The 24613-nt window shown below is 37.1% G+C and overlaps 1 protein-coding gene across 3 annotated transcripts in view; it reads right to left on the bottom strand.

The window, feature by feature from the left end:
- Positions 1–24613, bottom strand: part of LOC114663460 (zinc finger protein 236-like) — a 181934-nt gene that overhangs the window by 44047 nt on the left and 113274 nt on the right. For all 3 annotated transcript variants that reach the window (XM_028817205.2, XM_051935699.1, XM_051935700.1), the window contains exons 19-21: positions 23691–23876; positions 8846–9122; positions 3064–3167 (exon numbers count right to left, since the gene is read on the bottom strand). In XM_028817205.2, coding sequence (XP_028673038.1) covers positions 3064–3167; positions 8846–9122; positions 23691–23876 — 567 coding nt within the window. The remainder of the gene's footprint in view (positions 1–3063; positions 3168–8845; positions 9123–23690; positions 23877–24613) is intronic.

The following is a 24613-nucleotide window of genomic DNA, read 5'->3' on the forward strand; positions in this document are numbered from 1 at the left end:
GCTAGGGCAACATTTCTGTTTAGAATAACAATGCCACATTCCCATGATTTGGGGGAAAAAAAAGGAGGAACAAAGCCTCCAGCTTGACTGCGAAAACTAATTTTATCAGCAGTCTGGGGTCTTGGTTGGTAGAGTGCACCCAGCGGACACATCTTTTTAAAAACAAAATTATAATAAAACATGAAAGATAACTATATTACAGTGCATAGTTTTTGTATCAAAAATATAAAGTCAGCCTAAGTACATTATTGTGTTGCAACATCAATTACGACTAAAACTGATTTTATTTTCTTTCAAGAGTTAGCTGCAAATCACATTTTGAGGAAGGAAGATTTTTAAAAACTTCTAATGTATCCTAATTTAAAAAAATGTTAGCATTCTACATTACTACTATTTAGTTACATCTCCTTCTTGAAGAAGTTTGCCTTTTCTTACGTACTTATCTTCTTCTATAATACACTACCGTGGCTGTTCGTTTGTCTGTCCAGGATTTTAAATCACCTGTAGCTTGCAAACCGTTTCACCTATTGACTTGAAATTTGGTACACATATACTACGTGATATCTACTGTCCGCTTTCGGGGTGATGATTTTATTACTCTTTTTATTTTTATTTTATTTTATTGTAGAATCGACTCTCGACAGCGCTCAGTGTTCTCATTCCCTACCACCTTCGATACAGTTACAAAGTTTTGGTGTTGTTTTTCTTCTTCAGTGCCTGTACCTAACTTATTATCAGCATATGTGCTGTTCATAATTTGGAAATATACACATGTGCCTGGCAGGGGTAGTAAGGTTAGGGTTTTTTTAGTTTTGACACCCTTGGGCCTATGGGAGTCTTAATCTAGCCTTTGATTTCTATTATTTATTATTGGAAATCTTGCGAATGCACAATGATTCTCTCTATTAAATGTTTGTGTTTATATTATCTTTTTAGAATGAAACAGAGAAAATACCAAACAACTGTTTTATGAATTAAATATTAACTTTTGCATTGAGTTTGCATGTTCTCCCCGTGTCTGCGTGGGTTTCCTCCCACAGTCCAAAGACATGCAGGTTAGGTGCATTGGCGATCCTGAATTGTCCCTAGTGTGTGCTTGGTGTGTGAGTTTGTGTGTGTGTGCCCTGCAGTGGGCTGGCACCCTGCCCAGGGTTTGTTCCTGCTTTGCACCCTGTGCTGGCTGGGATTGGCTCCAGCAGACTCCCATGACCCTGAGTTAGGATAACGGGTTGGAAAATGACTGACTGACTAATTACGTACATTATTGCAAGAGTAAAGTCCTTGCATGTTTCAAAGCATTATGAATTTATGGCTCAAAAACTTGGATATATTATATTATTATAATTGACAATAAAAAATATTTCTTTATACACATTACTATTGGACCACAATGAACTCTAAATGCACTCAATCAGTCCATCAAGTGCTCCTTGTAGAACTGTTTGTACTTTTAAGTACAATTACCTCACTGTAAACTTGCACTACAGTTATAATATTGCACAACCTGAGCCACTTTATAAAGCGCGTATTTACATATGATGATGATATAATTTTTAAGATGAAATGCAGCAAAATATGTTTTTTATATTATACAGATAAAACTTTAACTACACGGTGCCACAGTGCTAGCTAGTTCACGGATTGTTCCTGCCTCGCGCTGTATTCTTGCTGGTGCTGACGTCACACTGGAAGGATAATGGATAGAATAATTAAACACATACTACGAAGATATTTCGATGTTCCTTAAAAGTTTTGAAGAATTGGCGTTCTAAGCTTACAGATGGCTTAACGTCTATTACAGAGCTGATTGTGTGGCGATTGGGTATTTGGAGAAAGAAAAATAAGGACAGGAATTGGGGGTTAGTATGTTTGAAAGAGACAGTACTTCTGTAATAAAATATTTAATTGAAGGTCGTGCACGGTGCAGCAAGCACCTTGCGTGAGACATGAACAATCGCTGTGCCACCGTGTTCCCATGTTTAATAACATGCTTTAACTCCTATCATCATGAAAATTATATCACGTATATTTCTCAGTATTTTAACGATTCAGAGAGCTGTAATATTATGAATGTAATGGATTCTGTGTCCTGTCGGAGGAAGAGAAAGCTTGGAAGCACGTAGTGATTCACACACATAGAAGATCAAATATAAACCAAAGCATTTAACATGCTACTTTAGTTACGATGGGATTGAGAAACTAGTATATTAAACGATTTTAAGATTAAGTTTATGATGTTCTACTTTAATGACAGAATAAACTACGTGATTAAAGTGGAAATTTCAAGATTAAAGTTGACAATTTTGTGCTTTTTTTCACACTATGTGCCTTTTTTTTTCTCTGTACCCTAATAAGCTTTCATATGACACTCAGACAGTGGACTACGACTCGCCTTTTCACGGCAACTTTGATATGTGACAACTTCTTTTTTTATTTCGGGCACTGTGCGACTTTGTAAACTTGAGCTTTTGAGTTTCTCCGACACTCTATGTCACTCGATCAACTTCCTTTTGTTGTTTATACCACTGTTTAAATCAACAAATAGTACATTTTTCTTTGCCTCCACTAGGTATTCGCTGAAATTCTTCTGTTTTCCCTCGTACTTTTGCCATTGTCTTTTCACAGAAGGCTGAGCTTAAGGGCTATTTATATTGATTTGCATATTCAAAGAGGTGTAATTCTGGGAGGAGTTGGGCGGGACAGAAGGCACGTGCACATGCGTTAATTTTCACGCTGACCGGGATTTATGTAGCGGAAGAACATGGAATTTGGCGTTCGCACAGATTTATGCATCTGGATTTTTTTGTGCGTAAGCACATTTATGCTTTTGTGCTTACGTCATGTTATAGTGCGAATTCTACGCACGGCGTTATGCATGAGGCCCCAGGTGCTTTAGCGGTTAAGTTGTTGAAGCACATTACTAGAATAAGTGTGATGGAAATGCTGACAGGAAATGTCGAAGGGCTTACATTGTATCATTTAGTACACAAAGAATTAGTGGTGTACAAGCTAAAGAACAAGTACACTTGAATTTTATTTGCAAGATAAAGTGTTCATACTAACCTGAATGTGTCTTGACATGGCAGTCCAGAGTGGATTTAACAGTGAAGCTTTTCCCACATTCATCACATTTGTATGGCTTTTCTCCTGTGTGGATGCGAACATGCCTAAAGGGGAATAAAAAAAAAAATTGTGTGCAGCATTATGACCCTGTCAATTAATCAAATAATTCCAAATTAATTAAATAAGTCATCAGTAATGAAAATATTAATAGAGCATATCATCCATTACCTAAATCTGCTTATCCAGAGCAGGGCCGGGGGGACGCTAGAGCCTGTACCAGCAAGCATCGTGTGCATGCCATCACAGGGTGAACAGAAGCACACTCTACGGGCCAATTTAGCACTGCCAATCCACCTAACCTGCATGTCTTTGATTGTAGGAAGAAACAAACACACCTGAAGGAAACCCACATACATAGATACAGGAAAAATATGCAAACTCTATTCAGAGAGCATACAGGACTTGAATGCTTGTCAACTTATTGCAAGGCAGTAGCACTACTACTGAGCCACCTGAAAATCTTTATATTTATACATAAATACATATAAATTTGCATTCATCATATACAAAAAGCATTTGTTTTGCCACGATCCGTAAACAGACCAAGTTAAAAATTTGGAAATTAACGGTAATTATCTCGGTTCTACATGTCACTGTGTCTCATACAAAGAAACATTAAGAGGGAGAGGGGTGGCAGAAGACAATTGATGAAACACAATAAAGAAGAAAACTATTAACTGCAATCACAAGTCATTTATGGGAGTGTGTTTTTAACAGCTTCAGTTTACTGAATTTGATAAGAACTTGCTCCAGCAGACCCCCGTGACCCTGTGTTCGGTTTCAGTGGGTTGAAAAATGGATGGATGGATGGATAAGAACATTTCAGAAATGTGATTCATTCATGTAAATGGAAAGAATACTAAACGTTACAAATATGGGCTTTTAAGGTTAACAAGGTCATTACTGTCATAGTGAAATCCTTATTTACATGTGCTAATCAATACGTAACATGCTTATTATTTCATGTATGTATTGATACATCAGATATTAAAACATGCACTGCATAAGTCTTTATATTTCAATTGAAATAGTCATCCCCTTGTGTTAAGAAAAACTGCAGTTTGGTTTAAGCTTTGTTGGATGAATAGAATGTAGTGGATCACCTAAATTAAACTTTCACTGTATGTGCATATGGTAACATTATTGCTATCACTATACTGTATACTACATGAAACAAAAAAATTAAAGAAAGTGTTTTTAAACATTATAATAAAATTAAAATAAGTAAATTTAATGACGAAAAAATCAGAGATGACACACATGCTATTCATAGCTTTGGGCTGAAACTGAGTAAAATATACCTTTAACACAGAGTACACTTGGTGTTTTTAAACTGGGCTGTTTGTTATTAGACTTATCAAGTTTATTTGCACACAAAATAACACTGTACTTTGTTGTCAGGTCTTTCATTTTGACAATTAATGTTAGTTGAAATTGTTTTGAGTTTTAATTTGCTCAATTTACTTTTAATCCTACAACCAAAAATAGCTAAATAATACATAGGGGTTTTAACGCAGTGCAAGGTAAGTGTTTTTGAAGGGTAAAATTTTTTAAGCATGGAAAAGGACGCAAACTCATGGGATGCAGTAAGCGAGGAATGATCTCAGGGTGACAAAGTGATATTATTTGGTATGCAGCAACACAGCACTTGTGTGTGACTCAGCCTTTTAGACTCTGTTAATCATGATCTGCTACAATATTTATTTATTTTTTTGCTGTTGAATAAGACGCTGTTAATAAATATAATTCACATTACCTTTTGAGAACTAGTGATGTTAACTGTAGGATTCACACTTTTACCATCCTATTACTTCCATCTTATCAATTGCTAATGGACCTATTTTCACTTTGGTAATTTATTAGTATAGTACTGAAGCTTTGCCATTAGCAATATTAATGGAAAAATTAGCTTTGTTCATGCTGGAAGAAGGCAAAATAGCTTTTCAATTTCAGCTCAATACACATTAAAGAAATTGTATTCGCATAATTACCTGACATCAAATCAAGTATCCCCCCTTTTAACCATTCTTTCTCTTCCCTGACATTCATAAATGGTCATAACCACAAAACCTTTTTCTAGCCTAAAGTATATCCATTGTTTGTCCTTCCAGACATTAAATATGTATATAAAGCATTTTCATTCTCTCTAAGGCCCTTCTGACTGAATTGAAAAACAGGCCCTGAGCTACACTGCTAAGGTGAATTTTCTCGGGGAATTAGGCTTTTAAATGAGAGCGACAAGTTTGCTGGTATGACAGTTATATGAGTGCACAAAATAAAAAAAAGGAAGACAGGAAGAACTTAAATAGTAACCACATTCCCAAAAGTTGCATGTGTAGGCTGCAAAAAGAAAATTAGCAACTTAAAACGTCACTGATGTAAGTACCAATATTATATGGTAAGCATTTATATACTGAAATATTTACAGAGAGGGAGAGAGACATAAGAGCAAGGATGAACAATATTTAGATATTAAAATATTGTTCTAATCCACATATATACTAAGGTTCTCATCTGAAACCAAGCAAAGATGTATTGTATAAATTAAATATGTAGTACTATGTATTTACAGTATATCAACTACTGCATTGACTATTGCTTACTCAGTTTAGTGGACAGCATACAGTGAGGGAAATAAATATTTGATTCCCTACTGAATTTATAAGTGTGCTCACTTACAAAGAAATGAACAGTCTGTAATTTTATGGAACTCTTATTTTAAAGGGGGGAGACAGAATATCAACCAAAAATCCAGAAAAAACACATTACATAAAAGTTATAAATTGATTTGCATGTCATTGAGTGAAATAAGCATTTGATCCTCTACAACCCAGCCAGAATTCTGGCTCCCACAGATTGGCACACAGATTGCAATCAATCAACAGGCCTAGATGTTCACTGGTGAACTTTAGACGGACCTGTACATTTGCCTTCTTGAGCAAGGGGACCTTGCAGGCACTGCAAAATTTCAATCCATTATGGCGTAGTTTGTTACCAGTGATGTTCTTGGTGACTGTGGTCCGAACTGCCTTCAGATCATTAACAAGCTCCTCCTGTGTAGTTTTGGGCTGATCCCTCATCTTTCTCATTATCATCCTCATCCCATGAGGAAAGATCTTGAATGGAGCTCCAGACCGAGGGTGACTGATGGTCATTTTATATTTCTTCCATTTCCAAATAATCGCAACAACAGTTGACACCTTCTCACCAGGCTTCTTGCTGATGGTCTTGTAGCCCATTCCAGCCTTATGCAGGTCTACAATCTTGTCCCTGATGTCCTTTGACAGCTCTTTGGTCTTGCCCATGGTGGTGGAGAGGTAGAAATGGAAGAACCTGATTCTGTGGACAGAATGTGCTTTATACACATAACGAGTTGAGACCAGGAGTATCTGTAATTGATAGCCAGAAGTCCGGCTAGGCTGTAGGTGATCAAATACTTATTTCTCTCAATGTCAGGCAAATCAATTTATAATTTTTATGTAATGTGTTTTTCCTGGGTTTTTGGTTGATATTCTGTCTCTCTCCATTAAAATGAAACTACCATTACAATAGAGACTGATCATTTCCTTGTAAGTGAGCAAACTTACAAATTCAGCAGGGAATCAAATACTTACAGTATTTCCCCCACTGTACTAATTGAACAATTTTTAATATGGCATCATGACCTAAGTGTGTATGAAGCTCATTAGAAAGCTATCAGAAAAAAAACATGGAATGACAGGAAAAAAATAGAAATGTGAGCCTTTAAGAAAGTACAGTTTAATAAAGTACATTTTGTAAGAGATAAAAATCATAGTCCAAATGCAGAACTCTTTTTTTACCTGACATATCAGGAACTCAAGGTAAAGAAAGCAAAATAGAGTCATTCTGTTCAGATACAACTCTGTGAGGAACAAATTAAGCAAAATGGAGACAAAGCAGCTCTACAGATATAATGTTCTGCCTCCAACAACATAGTGTCCAATAAATAAAAAATAATCCTCTTCAGTACTCCAATGTATGTATTACTAGGGGAAAAACACATCATGCCTAGATCACATGTTCAAGAAAGCAAATAACTACAGCAAGTGGGACAATGATGACTTTAGTGCGTCACTCATAAATCACAAATAGAGCAGTCCCAGAAAAAAAGCAGTAGAACATACTATTAGAGCAAAAAGAACATAATGAAACCATGACAGCAATAGATAAGAACAGCTGCTTTATAATCTCTGTCTTCACACCCTGTGTCTTTTACAGAAAAAGGCTGGAATCGTTTTATACTAAATAAAAAAAATATAACATAACATATCACTCTCAAACCCACTTAATCCAAGTTTGTTTTTTTTTTTTTTTTTAGGAGCCTATCCCAGATGCAAGGAATTAACCAAGAATGCCAGTCCATCGTATGGGTTCTCTCTCACACACAACACATACTTTTTCAAATATGTAAAAGGTTATGCCTTTCCATCACCGTCTGCTTGTGAGACATTATTTTAAGGATGTACATAATAACAGGCACTCTAGAAACAGAATGAACAACTGTGACAAGAACAGGCCTTCCTATTCACGTACTGTAAATTCTAGAAAATAACATCAAATTGTGATTTGAAGATTGCCATCTTACCTTTTACCTTTTCACATTAAGACAAGTCAAGTAGGATTTCAATTTATGGTTATTATTATAATATTTTTTGGTATAGACATGGTGAGCATAGATCTCCCTGACTGACAGTTAATCCTACACATGTCACGTCTGTAAGCATATACGTAACCCGGGGTAGGGGGAGTTGTGTGGAGTGGGAATTTGGGTTTCCCCACAAAATATATTTTTATGACAGTTCCAAGGAAGAATTATGATTCATGCACTTTCTAATCCCTCTTTGAAATTACTTCCTGACTATCCCTCTGCTCTGAGATATTACATGATGTGGTTTCTAATTTAAAAGGTGACTCCGGCATGATGGTGGGTGGGTTTGCGTATGTGTACTTGAATATATTCTGTGACAGACTGCTGTCCAGTTCACAACTACAATGTAGCTTCTTCCGATGAGATGGGTTCCCACTTCCCAAGGACCTATGATTGAGACAGTTCAAAATATGAATAATGTCTGCACTCTACCGAACCATTTAATTATCACGGCTATTTTCAAAGACAGAATTATGAAATGTTGGTTCTAAAGTGAGCGGTGATTAAAATATCAGTGGCACAGGTAGTTTTCACCCTATTTTTCCTTTTTCACAATATCATTCAATATAGGGCAGTATTGGAAGTACAAAAAATATAGCAGCAGCATGTATAACATTACATTGTATCTGTATTTAGAAATATAAAGGGCTTGAGGTGTCTATAAGTGCAAAACTAACATCAGCTATGACAAACATTGTTTGATGGAACTACTATGGAATCATTATAGTGTCCACATTTATTAGTAAATATTCCATTCTGAAAATGAAGGGGATTGGTAATCACTCTAGTGCTACTTTCCTGTGCTTTCTATTCTCATTATAGTGATACGAATATCTTGTAAGGGATTGGTTGTAGTTGAGTAAAGAAAAGACTAATAACACACTTCATATTTTTCTTTTTGTAAAGTCAGAAGATTGAATAAAGAAACCTGCTGCAGTTTTATGTTTAATAAAATGTAGCCGTGTTTGTGAATATTCTCTTCCATCTCTGTAGATATTTTTTCTTTCAATTATATTTAAAACAAGAAAAAAATTAACATAGTTCTACTCTTACCTCACCAGATCACTGGGTTTCTTAAAACTCTTAGGGCAGAAAGTGCAGCAGTTGGCATATTTGGGCTCAGTTTCCATTTCAACTGCTTTGTCTTTGATTTCACTAATACGATTTCTCTCAGCTGCTGACTGGGCCAAGACCTTTTCAGAAATTGTGGCATCTTCACGTGGTTCATTTTTGGCAAGTTCTGCTGCTTGCTCCTCTGTGAAAGTGATGATTCCTGTTCGATTTTTTCTCATCAAAGATCTTTCTGAGTTTTCATCTTCAATAGACATAACTTTAAATAAAAAATACATAAAATAAGCAAATGCTCTTTCTAGTATAGCATATCACTTTCATATTGGGCAATCAATGAAACGGTAAGCAAAATAAAACTTTACAGTCAGTACATTGTTTGGAGTTGTAATAGTTGTAATCTATCTATCTAGTCATAATAAAACATAAGAAACCAACCAAGTTGTGAGGAAAGTGTCAGACTCCCCAGTCATTTATCCATCCATCTATTTATCTGTCAAATAGGGGGTAGGAACTGCCAGGGATCCCACAATAGGATATTACCTTGATATTAAGTCAAAATACAATAATATTGTGATTTTAATACATGTTTGCAAATATTAAGAAGTGCAATTCGATAATTTACTGTTTCCTAGGGCTGTTAACCTAATCAACACTTCATACATATTATATATATATATATATATATATATATATATATATATATATATATATATATATATATATATACAGTGGTGTGAAAAACTATTTGCCCCCTTCCTGATTTCTTATTCTTTTGCATGTTTGTCACACAAAATGTTTCTGATCATCAAACACATTTAACCATTAGTCAAATATAACACAAGTAAACACAAAATGCAGTTTTTAAATGATGGTGTTTATTATTTAGGGAGAAAAAAAATCCAAACCTACATGGCCCTGTGTGAAAAAGTAATTGCCCCCTTGTTAAAAAATAACCTAACTGTGGTGTATCACACCTGAGTTCAATTTCCGTAGCCACCCCCAGGCCTGATTACTGCCACACCTGTTTCAATCAAGAAATCACTTAAATAGGAGCTGCCTGACACAGAGAAGTAGACCAAAAGCACCTCAAAAGCTAGACATAATGCCAAGATCCAAAGAAATTCAGGAACAAATGAGAACAGAAGTAATTGAGATCTATCAGTCTGGTAAAGGTTATAAAGCCATTTCTAAAGCTTTGGGACTCCAGCGAACCACAGTGAGAGCCATTATCCACAAATGGCAAAAACATGGAACAGTGGTGAACCTTCCCAGGAGTGGCCGGCCGACCAAAATTACCCCAAGAGCGCAGAGACGACTCATCCGAGAGGTCACAAAAGACCCCAGGACAACGTCTAAAGAACTGCAGGCCTCACTTGCCTCAATTAAGGTCAGTGTTCACGACTCCACCATAAGAAAGAGACTGGGCAAAAACGGCCTGCATGGCAGATTTCCAAGACGCAAACCACTGTTAAGCAAAAAGAACATTAGGGCTCGTCTCAATTTTGCTAAGAAACATCTCAATGATTGCCAAGACTTTTGGGAAAATACCTTGTGGACTGATGAGACAAAAGTTGAACTTTTTGGAAGGCAAATGTCCCGTTACATCTGGCGTAAAAGGAACACAGCATTTCAGAAAAAGAACATCATACCAACAGTAAAATATGGTGGTGGTAGTGTGATGGTCTGGGGTTGTTTTGCTGCTTCAGGACCTGGAAGGCTTGCTGTGATAGATGGAACCATGAATTCTACTGTCTACCAAAAAATCCTGAAGGAGAATGTCCGGCCATCTGTTCGTCAACTCAAGCTGAAGCGATCTTGGGTGCTGCAACAGGACAATGACCCAAAACACACCAGCAAATCCACCTCTGAATGGCTGAAGAAAAACAAAATGAAGACTTTGGAGTGGCCTAGTCAAAGTCCTGACCTGAATCCAATTGAGATGCTATGGCATGACCTTAAAAAGGCGGTTCATGCTAGAAAACCCTCAAATAAAGCTGAATTACAACAATTTTGCAAAGATGAGTGGGCCAAAATTCCTCCAGAGCGCTGTAAAAGACTCATTGCAAGTTATCGCAAACGCTTGATTGCAGTTATTGCTGCTAAGGGTGGCCCAACCAGTTATTAGGTTCAGGGGGCAATTACTTTTTCACACAGGGCCATGTAGGTTTGGATTTTTTTTTCTCCCTAAATAATAAAAACCACCATTTACAAACTGCATTTTGTGTTTACTTGTGTTATATTTGACTAATGGTTAAATGTGTTTGATGATCAGAAACATTTTGTGTGACAAACATGCAAAAGAATAAGAAATCAGGAAGGGGGCAAATAGTTTTTCACACCACTGTATATATATATATATATATATATATATATATATATATATATATATATATATATATATTCACACACACGCACACTAGGGGGCTTTGACCCCTGCTCGCTTTGCTCGCCAACCCCCAGGCCTGCATTACATGTTACATGTCTTTGTGGTTCTGCCGCTCACGTATGGGGATGCGGATGTACAATTTAAACAGATTGTTATTTTCATGGGAATTGTTACATATGCATAATAGAACTAACTATTTTACATTACAGCGAGTGATTAACTATATTAAAAAATACATAGTAAATTATGTTTCATGTTGTGTTAGAGTTATTCGTTGTGTAATACGATTTTGTTCTGTTTGGCTTTGAAATTAACACACAAATACTTTTTAAACTTTCAGTTTTACTGTAAAACTTCAGTAAAAACAATTTTTTGAATTAAATTTTCGTCAATATCACAATGAATTTTCATTCTGTGTTTGGACTTTCATCGTGACAACGCAACGCATAACTGCCCATGATTGAATTTCATTTCTTTCTATTAAAAAAAGCGACTTTTTCGATTGCTTGGCTCTGAGATTTGTTAATTGTCTTCGCAAAAGCTATTATAATGGGAACTGTTAACATTTTAATATAAATGGCACAACAAGAACTACTTTGTTGTCTAATGTTATCCGCGGAAGATGTACTACATTACCTTTCTTGGATACATCCTTCTTTCTATAGTAATTCGTGCAGTGGAAGACCGGACGGTGTTAAACGGTTGCAGATATTCTTCAGGATATTGTAAGTTGATGTTGTCATCTTCAGCACGATCACCACCAACTGTTGCAGCATAGTCTATTGATACACATATAACCAATTTGCTGTGTAACCAATTGACATTGTTGGCGTTAATTCGTTTGACTTCAATAAGATTTGGACATAATACATCTTCTTTAATTGGGAACTTAAAGTGAGAAAAAGTTCAAATTTATAAGAGCTGACAGAGCAGGAACTGTGTCTGTCAAATGCATTCACACAAATGAGAGGTGAGATTACTGTGTGCATGGATGAATATGGTTGAGAGGAGGGTGTGACTTGAAAAAATCTCATGGCCAAAGTCTTGTCTCGCGGGACTTAAAAAAAATCTCTTGAAAAAAGTCTTACCTATGATTTTTTATATAAAAAAATAAATAAATAAATATATATATATATATATATATATATATATATATATATATATATATATATATCTTAATACAAAATCCGCCAGTCTCCTCACTCACTCACTCACGTCCGTCCAAAGCTGAATGCGCAGTCGCCTTCTGCCACGTCGCCTTCTGTGCATGTCCAAAGCCGAATGCGCAGTCGCCTTCTGCGGAGCTGCCTGAAAAACCTTAAGAGACCGACATCGCGGCAGGCGGTGGATTTACAGCCGCGAAAATTCAAAGAGAAAGGTGACTACGGCTGCAAAAATTCAAAGAGAAAGGCGACTTCGATTAAAGCTCTAGAGGCCTAAAAGGCGATTTCGACTACAGCTCAAGGCCTAATTACGCATTCATTCAATACACCTATATGAGGTTTGTGGTGCTTATACTTATTATATATTATACTATTCCACTCGTGTCCATTTCATCTTACGTTGTCGAAATGGCCTCTTTGTCTAGTATATATTTATATATATCTATACAGTGCACCCGGAAAGTATTCACAGCGCATCACTTTTTCCACATTTTGTTATGTTACAGCCTTATTCCAAAATGGATTAAATTCATTTTTTTCCTCAGAATTCTACACACAACACCCCATAATGACAACATGAAAAAAGTTTACTTGAGGTTTTTGCAAATTTATTAAAAATAAAAAAATTGAGAAAGCACATGTACATAAGTATTCACAGCCTTTGCCGTGAAGCTTGAAATTGAGCTCAGGTGCTTCCTGTTTCCCCTGATCATCCTTGAGATGTTTCTGCAGCTTAATTGGAGTCCACCTGTGGTAAATTCAGTTGACTGGACATGATTTGGAAAGGCAGAGCACAAACCAAGCATGAAATCAAAGGAATTGTCTGTAGACTTCTGAGACAGGATTGTCTCGAGGCACACATCTGGGGAAGGTTACAGAAAAATTTCTGCTGCTTTGAAGGTCCCAATGAGCACAGTGGCCTCCATCATCCATAAGTGGAAGAAGTTCGAAACCACCAGGACTCTTCCTAGAGCTGGGCGGCCATCTAAACTGAGCAATCGAGGGAGAAGGGCCTTAGTCAGGGAGGTGACCATGAACCCGATGGTCACTCTGTCAGAGCTCCAGAGGTCCTCTGTGGAGAGAGGAGAACCTTCCAGAAGGACAACCATCTCTGTAGCAATCCACCAATCAGGTCTGTATGGTAGAGTGGCCAGACGGAAGCCACTCCTTAGTAAAAGGCACATGGCAGCCCACCTGGAGTTTGCCAAAAGGCACCTGAAGGACTCTCAGACCATGAGAAAGAAAATTCTCTGGTCTGATGAAACAAAGATTGAACTCTTTGGTGTGAATGCCAGGTGTCACATTTGGAGGAAACCAGGCACCGCTCATCACCAGGCCAATACCATCCCTAGAGTGAAGCATGGTGGTGGCAGCATCATGCTGTGGGGATGTTTTTCAGCAGCAGGGACTGGGAGACTAGTCAGGATAAAGGGAAAGATGACTGCAGCAATGTACAGAGACATCCTGGATGAAAACCTGCTCCAGAGAGCTCTTGACCTCGGACTGGGGCGACGGTTCATCTTTCAGCAGGACAACGACCCTAAGCACACAGCCAAGATATCAAAGGAGTGGCTTCAGCACAACTCTGTGAATGTCCTTGAGTGGCCCAGCCAGAGCCCAGACTTGAATCCGATTGAACATCTCTGGAGAGATCTTAAAATGGCTGTGCACCGACTTTTCCCATCCAACCTGATGGAGCTTGAGAGGTGCTGCAAAGAGGAATGGGCGAAACTGGCCAAGGATAGGTGTGCCAAGGTTGTGGCATCATATTCAACAAGACTTGAGGCTGTAATTGCTGCCAAAGGTGCATCGACAAAGTATTGAGCAAAGGCTGTGAATACTTATGTACATGTGATTTCTCAGTGTTTTTATTTTTAATAAATTTGCAAAAACCTCAAGTAAACTTTTTTCACGTTGTCATTATGGGGTGTTGTGTGTAGAATTCTGAGGAAAAAAATGAATTTAATCCATATGGAATAAGGCTGTAACATAACAAAATGTGGAAAAAGTGATGCGCTGTGAATACTTTCTGGATGCACTCTATCTATCTATCTATCTATCTATCTATCTATCTATCTATCTATCTATCTATCTATCTATCTATCTATCTATCTATCTATCTATCTATCTATCTATCAGACAGTGTAAACTTTCATAGACAGTCAAAATATATCAAATACTATTTAGTTCTTAAATATTAATAAAAATTCAAATTGTTTAATTTTTTTTCCATATGGTGGAGGCTTTGTATATGCTTACTAATGGCATTGCCCATATTTTCTTTTACTTTTGGAGCTTTGCTGCAGGTCAGGTGGACATGAACGTGAAGGACAGGAGCAAACAAAGCATCCATAGCAGCCTGAGTGTAATGCTTGATTTCAACAGAGGTTTCTTGCTTCCCCACTTTCTCTTCAATTACATCGATCCATCCATTATCCAACCCGCTATATCCTAACTACAGGGTCACGGGGGTCTGCTGGAGCCAATCCCAGCCAACACAGGGCACAAGGCAGGAAACAAATCCCGGGCAGGGTGCCAGCCCAATGCAGGGCACACACACAAGCACACACTAGGGTCAATTTAGAATCGCCAATGCACCTAACCTGCATGTCTTTGGACTGTGGGAGGAAACCGGAGTACCCCGAGGAAACCCACGCAGACACAGGGAGAACATGCAAACTCCACACAGGGAGGACCCAGGAAGGGAACCCGGGTCTCCTAACTGCGATGCAGCAGCGCTACCCACTGCACCACAGTGTCGTCCTCTTCAATTACATCAATTTTTAAATTCTAAATTTAGTATAAATAAGCCTTCAAGCCCTCCTGACAGCCAGAACTGGATATACAGTCGCAATCTATACTTTGCTGGAATACTTAATTTTAAAGGGCAATGTATGTAAAGTACATATTTCATATTAAGTTCTCTCTTCACTGGAAAACCGGAAAAACCAAACTACATCCACATACTCTATTTGGATCATCTGGTCTGGAGATCTCTGTTGCAGTGTTAATAGCAGTATGCAGAACATTTTGTGAACAGCATTTTGCTATAAATGTATTAATTACACACTATTTCTTTAATCCAGCAGAATGGGCATTACTCACTGCTGCATAGATTCATATACCTATACAAGTAACAAAAAGTGGAAAAATAAAAGAAACAAAAAAATTGAGTTCAATGTATCAACAGTATATCACCACAAAACAAGAATACTATACTAATCAATGTACAACAGCATATTGATACAGTTTGGCCTTTTTTTAATTTTATCATTCATTTCTGTCAGAGAACATATAAATCCTTCAATACATGTAACACAACATAAACATATTTAGCTTCGTAGTAATCCAAACGTAAAGGAAATTAACCCGTTAATTTACTTTTAACATAGTAACAGCTGCTGTGCCACTTTAACACAAACAGTATATATTCTTTTTGAACCCAAGTAATACACTTTATAGATCATCTTTGTTTCTAGAACTGAAGGAATTAAAAAAGAAATATGTGCCCTAGCATGGGAAACTGAAGGAAGGTTTCCTGGGTTCATATACCACTTATGTGCATGTACCCATGTCCCAAAATGCAAACCTTTGTAAGCATTTTCCTTATGACTGTAACAGATAAAGATATCACACCACAAAAAACAATAAAAAGAGGAAACACTTGACAGCAAAATAACCATTTGAAGGAAAAAACAGCAATGGAGTGAAGAAGATACTAATCTTTTAGAGAACCTAGTAGCAATTTAACAAAGCAAAAGGAAATAGCACAACTACGAAAAAATCATTTCTGCTATCTCAAGAGTCTAAATCACCAGCAAATAACTGATCACCCTTCACTTCTCTGTCCACCATTTGGAAGGCTGTGTTAAGGGAATATATAATTAAGTTTCACGTCCAACGGGGAGATTAAGAATTTATGGGGATGGGTTAATTAACTGCATGATGCAAAATTGCTAGTGCAAGAAGATGGTACGGAACCATATGAGTATATAATTAACATCCATTTTCTAGGCTGAATATTTCAATGAATTTGAACATTTAAAATTTCCAATAATGTGCTTGCTTTTAAAAGGATAAAATAAAACAGACAGAAAACAGTACTAACAGTGAACACATAATTACAAATTTACATCTGGGAGGCATAAACTAGCACAGCCCATAACTACAAATATTAGAGATGCTTGTTTGGTCTGGTGCAATTACAAGTCTATTTTTTTTAATTATTCACCAGGAAAACATTATTTTTTTATAATTAGAAATGCCCTGACCAATAATCCAAATGTGAGTATTTCTATCCCACAGTCTGACCCTGCTACTCTTTGGTGTTTGTATGTTGTTCTTGAGTGCACTTAAATAATCTGTAATGTTTTTTCATTTCCTGGAAAGTCCTACAGATTTTCATGTAAGATTAACTGGCGACACTTATTTGGCCACTAATAAATAAATGTGCATGTGTGTGAGTGAAGGTACTCTACAATGAACAGGCATGTCATAGCAGGTTGGATCCAGCCTAATTTCCAGTGCTGATGGGATTTTGCTTCCTGAAACTACTATATAATGAATGGAAGGATATATAAATGGAATAATCAGCAATAACTGGTATAGATGATTTATCAGTTGCTGACTGTTTTTCTCTTTGCTACAACATAGGCAACACTGAAATCGCTCTTTAGTTGCTTTTCATCACTGAATGATACCATACTCAACTGCCTAACAAGGGCTATGAACACATGACTTTGAGCAGACTGATATGAGGTGCATTGTGATAACAACTTCAAGATAAGCTAACCATGATAATCAATTCATTTACTAAACCAATCTCTCATTAATCCAAAATTGATACATATGGATTGACAGCATTACATTAATTCCTACTTAAGATGGCGGCACAATTACTCAGATGTCCAAGCGGTGAATTAAAACACTAATAAAAATAAACCTCTGCAGAGAGATTTATTAGGGAAAGGCAACTAGACAGTTTTAAGACTACTTCCTTTGCTTATTTTGACTTTGACTGCTATTTCAACTCTTGGACATTGTTATTGTTTGCTTCCCGAGTTCTTTTTTCATCTCCCTGTATTTCTGTTCAAACCTTTTTTCCTCAGAAAACACCTTTTCTATCCGTATGTTCAAAACAGCATCCAACCTGATCTGATTTAATCAAATTATATTATTGCAGAGGCAAGAGCCCATCCTGCATTGGACATTGGCAGAAACCAGTCAAAAAGTCATTCGTTGCTGGCAAACTTTAAATCTCTGCGATTACCACACATCAAAAACCAGATATAAAGGAAAATATATTAGCTCAAACCTTCTCATCAAATATACATTGTGGTATATGGCCGGCCATTCATCCCAGCCAATACCCCCAGGCTGCAAGATGGAGCCCTTCCTGCAGCATGGAGGTGCCCCGAATGCCAGCAGGGAATCATGGACAATGGAGTCTTTATTAACAGCCCTGCTGGATACCATGGGGGCCGCCAGAGGACGCCACAGGGAGGCTCAAGGAATATTTTCCCTACAGTCCGGAAGTACATCCTAATCACGAGGACAGAAGAAATGACGTACTTCCGGGTTGAAGAAAAAGGAGTTTTCACCCGACCCGGAAGTGTTACAAAGTCACATGGACAGAAGGAGAGAAACACTTCCGGGTCAAGGACTATAAAAGGATTATGGGAGATCCCAGCAGTGAGCCGAGTTGGGAGAAAGGGTGACTGAGCTGCTGGGAGTGGAGCATAGTGTTTTGGATTATTGATTATTGAGAATTGTATTGTTTATTGAGTATTATGGAGTGGAGGGTGCTTTGTGCACATTTGTTACAATAAATTTAGTTTTTGGACTTTATATTTGGTGTCTGGCGTCTGATCCGAGGGTTCAAGGGGACGACAGCGCCCCCTAACTGTCACAACATTAAAAGTCATTGAACACAAGCATTTTATTTTATTCAAGAATGATGAAGTATCATATTCCACATTGTGTAAAATTATGCTGTATCCTGAGTGACTGCATTCTTGACCTTAGAGTTAATTACTAAAAAGAAAGCTAATTTGTTTCCAATTTCTTTGCCATATGTCTTCAAGATAAATAATGAGGGAAACTTTAGATGAATGTACATTAGTGGTGCTCAATAACACTCTGGCGAATATGATTAAATATCATTGCTGATTAAGTAATTGTTTCTGCAGGTTCTTAGATACATCAATTGTTAAATGTCATATATCTATAGATTTCAAGCAGTAAATGCTTGTTCTTTTCAAGTAATACCATTTCATAGCTTGCTATATGGCCTTTAAAACTTTCTTCTCTGTATAAAACATCATTTTCATAGCATTCTAAGAAATCATACCATCACTAAAAACAGACAGTTGTGCCTTCTTTTTTGTAGATTGCTAAAGGTTAAGGTTAAGGTTAAGGACAAATACTGCAAATGATAAGATTGTTTTTTGCCACGGTATATAGTCCATCCATCCATTATCCAACCCGCTATATCCTAACTACAGGGTCACGGTATAATTGTGAACAAAAAAAATAAGTTCCTGATATTATCAGTGATCTTGATGTAAGTGTATTCTGCACATAATTCTATTCTCACATGTATGAATTTATAAGCAGAAAAAAAAAGACAGAGAAAGTGTTGTTATACAATCTTTAAAAGTTATTGAATGCATGGATAATGCTCTTCAGACTACAACAGTTTTATTTTATCCAAAAAAAAAGATTATAGAATGTCTTCTTTGAAAAACTTCATAACATTGCTTCAAAAATGATCAATAATTCTGATTATTTAATTAATACAGCTTATAAACCATATCTCAGCACATGCCATATCTGTAATTGTCTAGTGTGACTGATTCATTGTTATATATCAAGAATGAAAAATACAGTATGACATGCCTGTATAAAAGAATAAAATGAATTAAATATGCCTTTATTTCAGAAGAAGTGAAAAAATATACATAAAAAAAAAATTTAAGTGACACAATTTTATTCAAAAGTGCACTATTTTTTTTTTTTCTTCTACAAATATTTTGTTGGTTCATTGACAAAAAATAAATTTGTGCGGCACTCATAAAAGAATTAATTTAATTCAATTAAAATGCATAGATTCATTAAAGTAAAATTTCTAACCAGCTTAACTATGGAAAGAAAATGACACATCATATAAAAGTTGATTAAAGTATGTAGGATAATGGTTATGTTGGCACCCTGCCCAGGATTGGTTCCCTGCCTTGTGCCCTGTGTTGGCTGGGATTGGCTCCAGCAGACCCCCGTGACCCTGTGTTTGGATTCAGCGGGTTGGAAAATGGATGGATGGATGGATGGATGGATAATGGTTATAATTTGAGAAATTTTCAAATTGTTAAAGAGTTGTTTTTTTTTTGGAATCATTTGAGGAATCTATGCATTTTAGTTGAATTAAATTAATTCTTTTATGGGCATCCCACGATTTTATTGTTAAATACATATGATCAGCAAAATTATCTTTTACTTTTTAGTGCATTTTTCAATACAATCGTGTCACTTAAAAAATCTTTTTTTATACAGATTTTTTAGCCACCCTAATGCCACACAGTTCTCGGCATGTTAAAAAAACCTTGACTTGGGTGGGAAGGTGATTTGACAGAAATGACTTTAGCGACAGAGTGGAATTGAACCTAATATCTTAAAGTGAATTGTATCATTTATTCATGTTCATTTCTCATTTCAGAAAATTCTAATGAAGGCGAAACCTTACACGTGTGAAGTATTGGAAATGCGCGTCTGTCTATTAAAGAATCGAACCTTCAATATTTCTTAGAAAAGCCCAACACTTTGCCGACTTACCTGTGGGGAGGAGTGTTAAAAAAAAAGGAAAAATAACACCTCTGCTAACAGAGCTCCATCTCAGACGTCCATCTCCCAAAATGGACGAGACCAAAAGAATCTATCTTAGAAAAGCTTTAGCCACTGAGCCAATACTGAAAAAATTACTGAAAAAGAGTATATAAATCTGTATATAAATGATGAAAAATTGGTAAGATTAAAAAAAATTAGTTTGTGTACATTGGTGGTGGAATGGAGAAGTACAGGAGAGTATACAGAGGAAGAGGATGGTAAAGAAGAAGTGGGATAGTCAGAGAGATGCAGAAAGTAGACAAGAGTACAAGGAGATAAGGCGCAAGGTGAAGAGAGAGGTGGCAAAGGCTAAAGAAAAAGCGCATGATGAGTTGTATGAGAGGTTGGACACTAAGGAGGGAGAAAAGGACCTGTGGGCTACACATAGGGACCAAGCTGGGAAAGATGTGCAGCAGGTTAGGGTGATAAAGGATAAACATGGAAACATACTCACAAGCGAGGAGAGTGTGTTGAGCAGATGGAAAGAGTACTCTGAGAGGCTGATGAATGAAGAGAATGAGAGAGAGAAGAGGTTGGATGATGTGGAGATAGTGAATCAGGAAGTGCAACGGATTAGCAAGGAGGAAGTAAGGACAGCTATGAAGAGGATGAAGAATGGAAAAGCCATTGGTCCAGATGACATACCTGTGGAAGCATGGAGGTGTTTAGGAGAGATGGAAGTGGAGTTTTTAACCAGATTGTTTAATGGAATCTTGGAAAGTGAGAGGATGCCTGAGGAGTGGAGAAGTGTACTGGTGCCGATATTTAAGAATAAGGGGGATGTGCAGGACTGCAGCAACTACAGGGGAATAAAACTGATAAGCCACGGCATGAAGTTATGAGAAAGAGTAGTGGAAGCTTGGTTAAGAAGTGAGGTGATGATTAGTGAGCAGCAGTATGGTTTTATGCCAAGAAAGAGCACCACAGATGTGATATTTGCTCTGAGGGTGTTGATGGAGAAGTATAGAGAAGGCCAGAACCATGACAGGGTGAGGAGAGAGGAGTTGTGGTATTGTATGAGGAAGTCAGGAGTGGCAGAGAAGTATGTAAGAGTTGTACAGGATATGTATGAGGGAAGTGTGACTGTGGTGAGGTCTGCGGTAGGAGTGACGGATGAATTCAAGTTGGAGGTGGGATTACATCAGGGATCAGCTCTGAGCCCTTTCTTATTTGCAATGGTGATGGACAGGTTGACAGACACGATTAGATAAGAGTTCCCTTGGACATGTTTGCTGATGACATTGTGATCTGTAGCAATAGTAGGGAGCAGGTTGAGGAGACCCTGGAGAGGTGGAGATATGCTCTAGAGAGGAGAGGAATGAAGGTCAGTAGGAATAAGACAGAATACATGTGTGTAAATGAGAGGGAGGTCAGTGGAATGGTGAGGATGCAAGGAGTAGAGTTGGTGAATGTGGATGAGTTTAAATACTTGGGATCAACAGTAAAGAGTAATGGGGATTGTGGGAGAGAGGTGAAAATGAGAGTGCAGTCAGGGTGGAATGGGTGGAGAAGAGTGTCAGGAGTAATTTGTGACAGACGGGTATCAGCAAGAGTGAAAGGGAAGGTCTTCAGGACGGTAGTGAGACCAGCTATGTTATATGGGTTGGAGATGGTGGCACTGACCAGAAAGCAGGAGAAAGAGCTGGAGGAGGCAGAGTTAAAGATGCTAAGATTTGCATTGGGTGTGACGAGGATGGACAGGATTAGAAATGAGGACATTAGAGGGTCAGCTCAACTTGGACGGTTGGGAGACAAAGTCAGAGAGGCGAGATTGCGTTAGTTAGGACATGTGCAGAGGAGAGATGCTGAGTATATTGGGAGAAGGATGCTAAGGATAGAGCTGCCAGGCAAGAGAAAAAAAAGGAAGGCCTAAGGGAAGGTTTATGGATGTGGTGAGAGAGGACATGCAGGTGATGGGCATAACAGAGCAAGATGAAGAGGACAGAAAGATATGGAAGAAGATGATCCGCTGTGGCAACCCCTAACGGGAGCAGCCGAAAGAAGAAGAAGAAGGTCTCAAACCTTCGACCTTTTGATTGAACGTCCAACACACTAACCAGTTGACTAATGCCGCTTAACTGTCATATTGAAGCAATTTGATAAAACTTCAGTATCAATTAATCAAAATGAAAGAAGAGTATTTTTCCAAATTTGTATATAAATGGTGAAAAATTGGTAAAATTTAAAAAAAAAATTTGTCTTGAACCTTCAAAAGTCCAACACAGCTAATTTTTCATGTATACATGTGTTGGCTAAAAGCACTATATATATGTGTAATCTCTAAAGGTATAATATAAAGAAATGAGACATTTAAATCTGACATAACTAACATACAGATCCCAGGTCAAAACTGATGAAATACTGCATTGCCACTGGAAAAAAATTTGGCCCAGACAAACAGAGAGGGCAAGTTGAAAAAAATTATTTAAAAACTAGCTGGCTTTTTAAGTATATTCCACCTTTCATCCTGAAAATGCAACACTAAGTGCTAAACGACTGAACAACATACCAGGTAGTACATATGCAAGGTAATTTTAGTCTCTTGGCAGACTCTGTACATTATTGTATTACATCTTGATTTTTAAATTACTCCATGTGGTTGTTAGGGTAGTGCAAGGAAGAATTAAAATTTTGAATGGCCACAGTTGGTGTGTATTCTGATTAGTTGCATTTCAAAAGAAAACAGACATGCCATGCCATTCACAAGGTTGAAGCATCGAGTCAAACAAAATCATAAGATTTACTTACCTTCAATTATAGAAACTGTTATCAAATGATGCTGTAAGTGTTCGTACAATAATGTTTCATTTCAAACACTCCATATTCAGAACAGGTACCCATCAACAATATTAACATAAATATCTAAAAGCACCCTGATTTAACAATTTTTCTGTTCTGCTATAAAGACCATTGCTCAGTGTCATATTTTGTATTTTACCCTGCACACTGTGGTTGTGGTTGCCTCAGTATTTTTATGTGATAAGTTCATATTCAATCTTCTGATCTCTTGCTCCATTGATTGATTTGAATATCAATTAATATATAAGTAGCATGTTTGACTAACTTGTAAATTATACATTTTCCTGCCATATGTAAATAAATGCATGTTTTCATTAAAAAAGAACTAGAAATGAATATTTACTTATTATCTGTTCGTATATTTGGTTTCTAAATTATGTGTTCTTTTCATTTTTGTTAAGATAACTTCTATCAGCAAACTCTAGGAAGAACATTTCCTTTAAAGTGTGATGGGTTGTTAGGGGTAATGGCAGATTTCATCATGGAATTACTTTCCAAAGTGAACATTACTATGCAGAATTACAGCTTACATATTTCGACCTAGGAAGTTACTGTTGCCTAGAAACACAGTACAAAAAATGAACAGGAAAAGCACACTTACCCCTGACTCCTAAGGCAGTGTGATCCTTCTTCACATGTTTTCTGCAGAGAAGGCTCGTCCGGAAGGTTTCTTCACACATTGGGCACTTGTAGGGTTTCATGTTCATGTGTATTGTCATATGTCTGCTAAGACTGCCATTGGTGGTGAATGAAGAATCACACACACTGCATTTGAAGGCCTTGACACCTAAATTAATAATCATTTAAAAAGGAAGAGAAATGGCTCTTAGAAAAAAATGCAAAATAGTTTTTAGAAAAGGGAGAAGATTTCAGTTTCATCAAACAGATTTCAAAAAAACGCTACAATTGTTAAGTAATTAACTGGTCAAAATACAGTGTTGACAAATTTTAAAATTGTATAGGAGATGCTGCTTGCTGGTGAGCTGTGTGTGAGTCAGAAAAAAGAAAGTAAATTCATTCAGGTTCGGTTTTAAGTGTCTATACTTGCTGTTAAAACTTAAAAATACTCTCAAACACCTTCTCCCTGCTGCTATTCACACACTCACACACTTTAAACTACCAGCTGAATGTGTCTGCATTGAACTTTCTTTTATTCCTGTCTATTTCCCTAAGGGACTATACCCTTCACCTCTTTCTTTACACAATATACACAATCAGTGTTTAAATGACCCCAGACACAGAATGTGTTGTTTACACTTGTTTTCTTTCTAGAGTGGAATCTAGTTGGCTTGAAGGTGATATCCAGGATTTAACTAATATTATGTTTCTTTTCTTTATTCCCTATTAGGAAATTTGCTCACTTGTTTACTGCTGGTAACTAGGAGTAATTTGTGACAGACGGGTATCAGAAAGAGTGAAAGGGAAGGTCTACAGGATGGTAGTGAGATCAGCTATGTTATATGGGTTGGAGACGGTGGCACTGACCAGACAGCAGGAGACAGAGCTGGAGGTAGCAGAGTTAAA

Source organism: Erpetoichthys calabaricus, chromosome 13 (genome assembly GCF_900747795.2).
Source record: "Erpetoichthys calabaricus chromosome 13, fErpCal1.3, whole genome shotgun sequence".
Classification (NCBI taxonomy): Eukaryota; Metazoa; Chordata; class Cladistia; order Polypteriformes; family Polypteridae; genus Erpetoichthys; species Erpetoichthys calabaricus.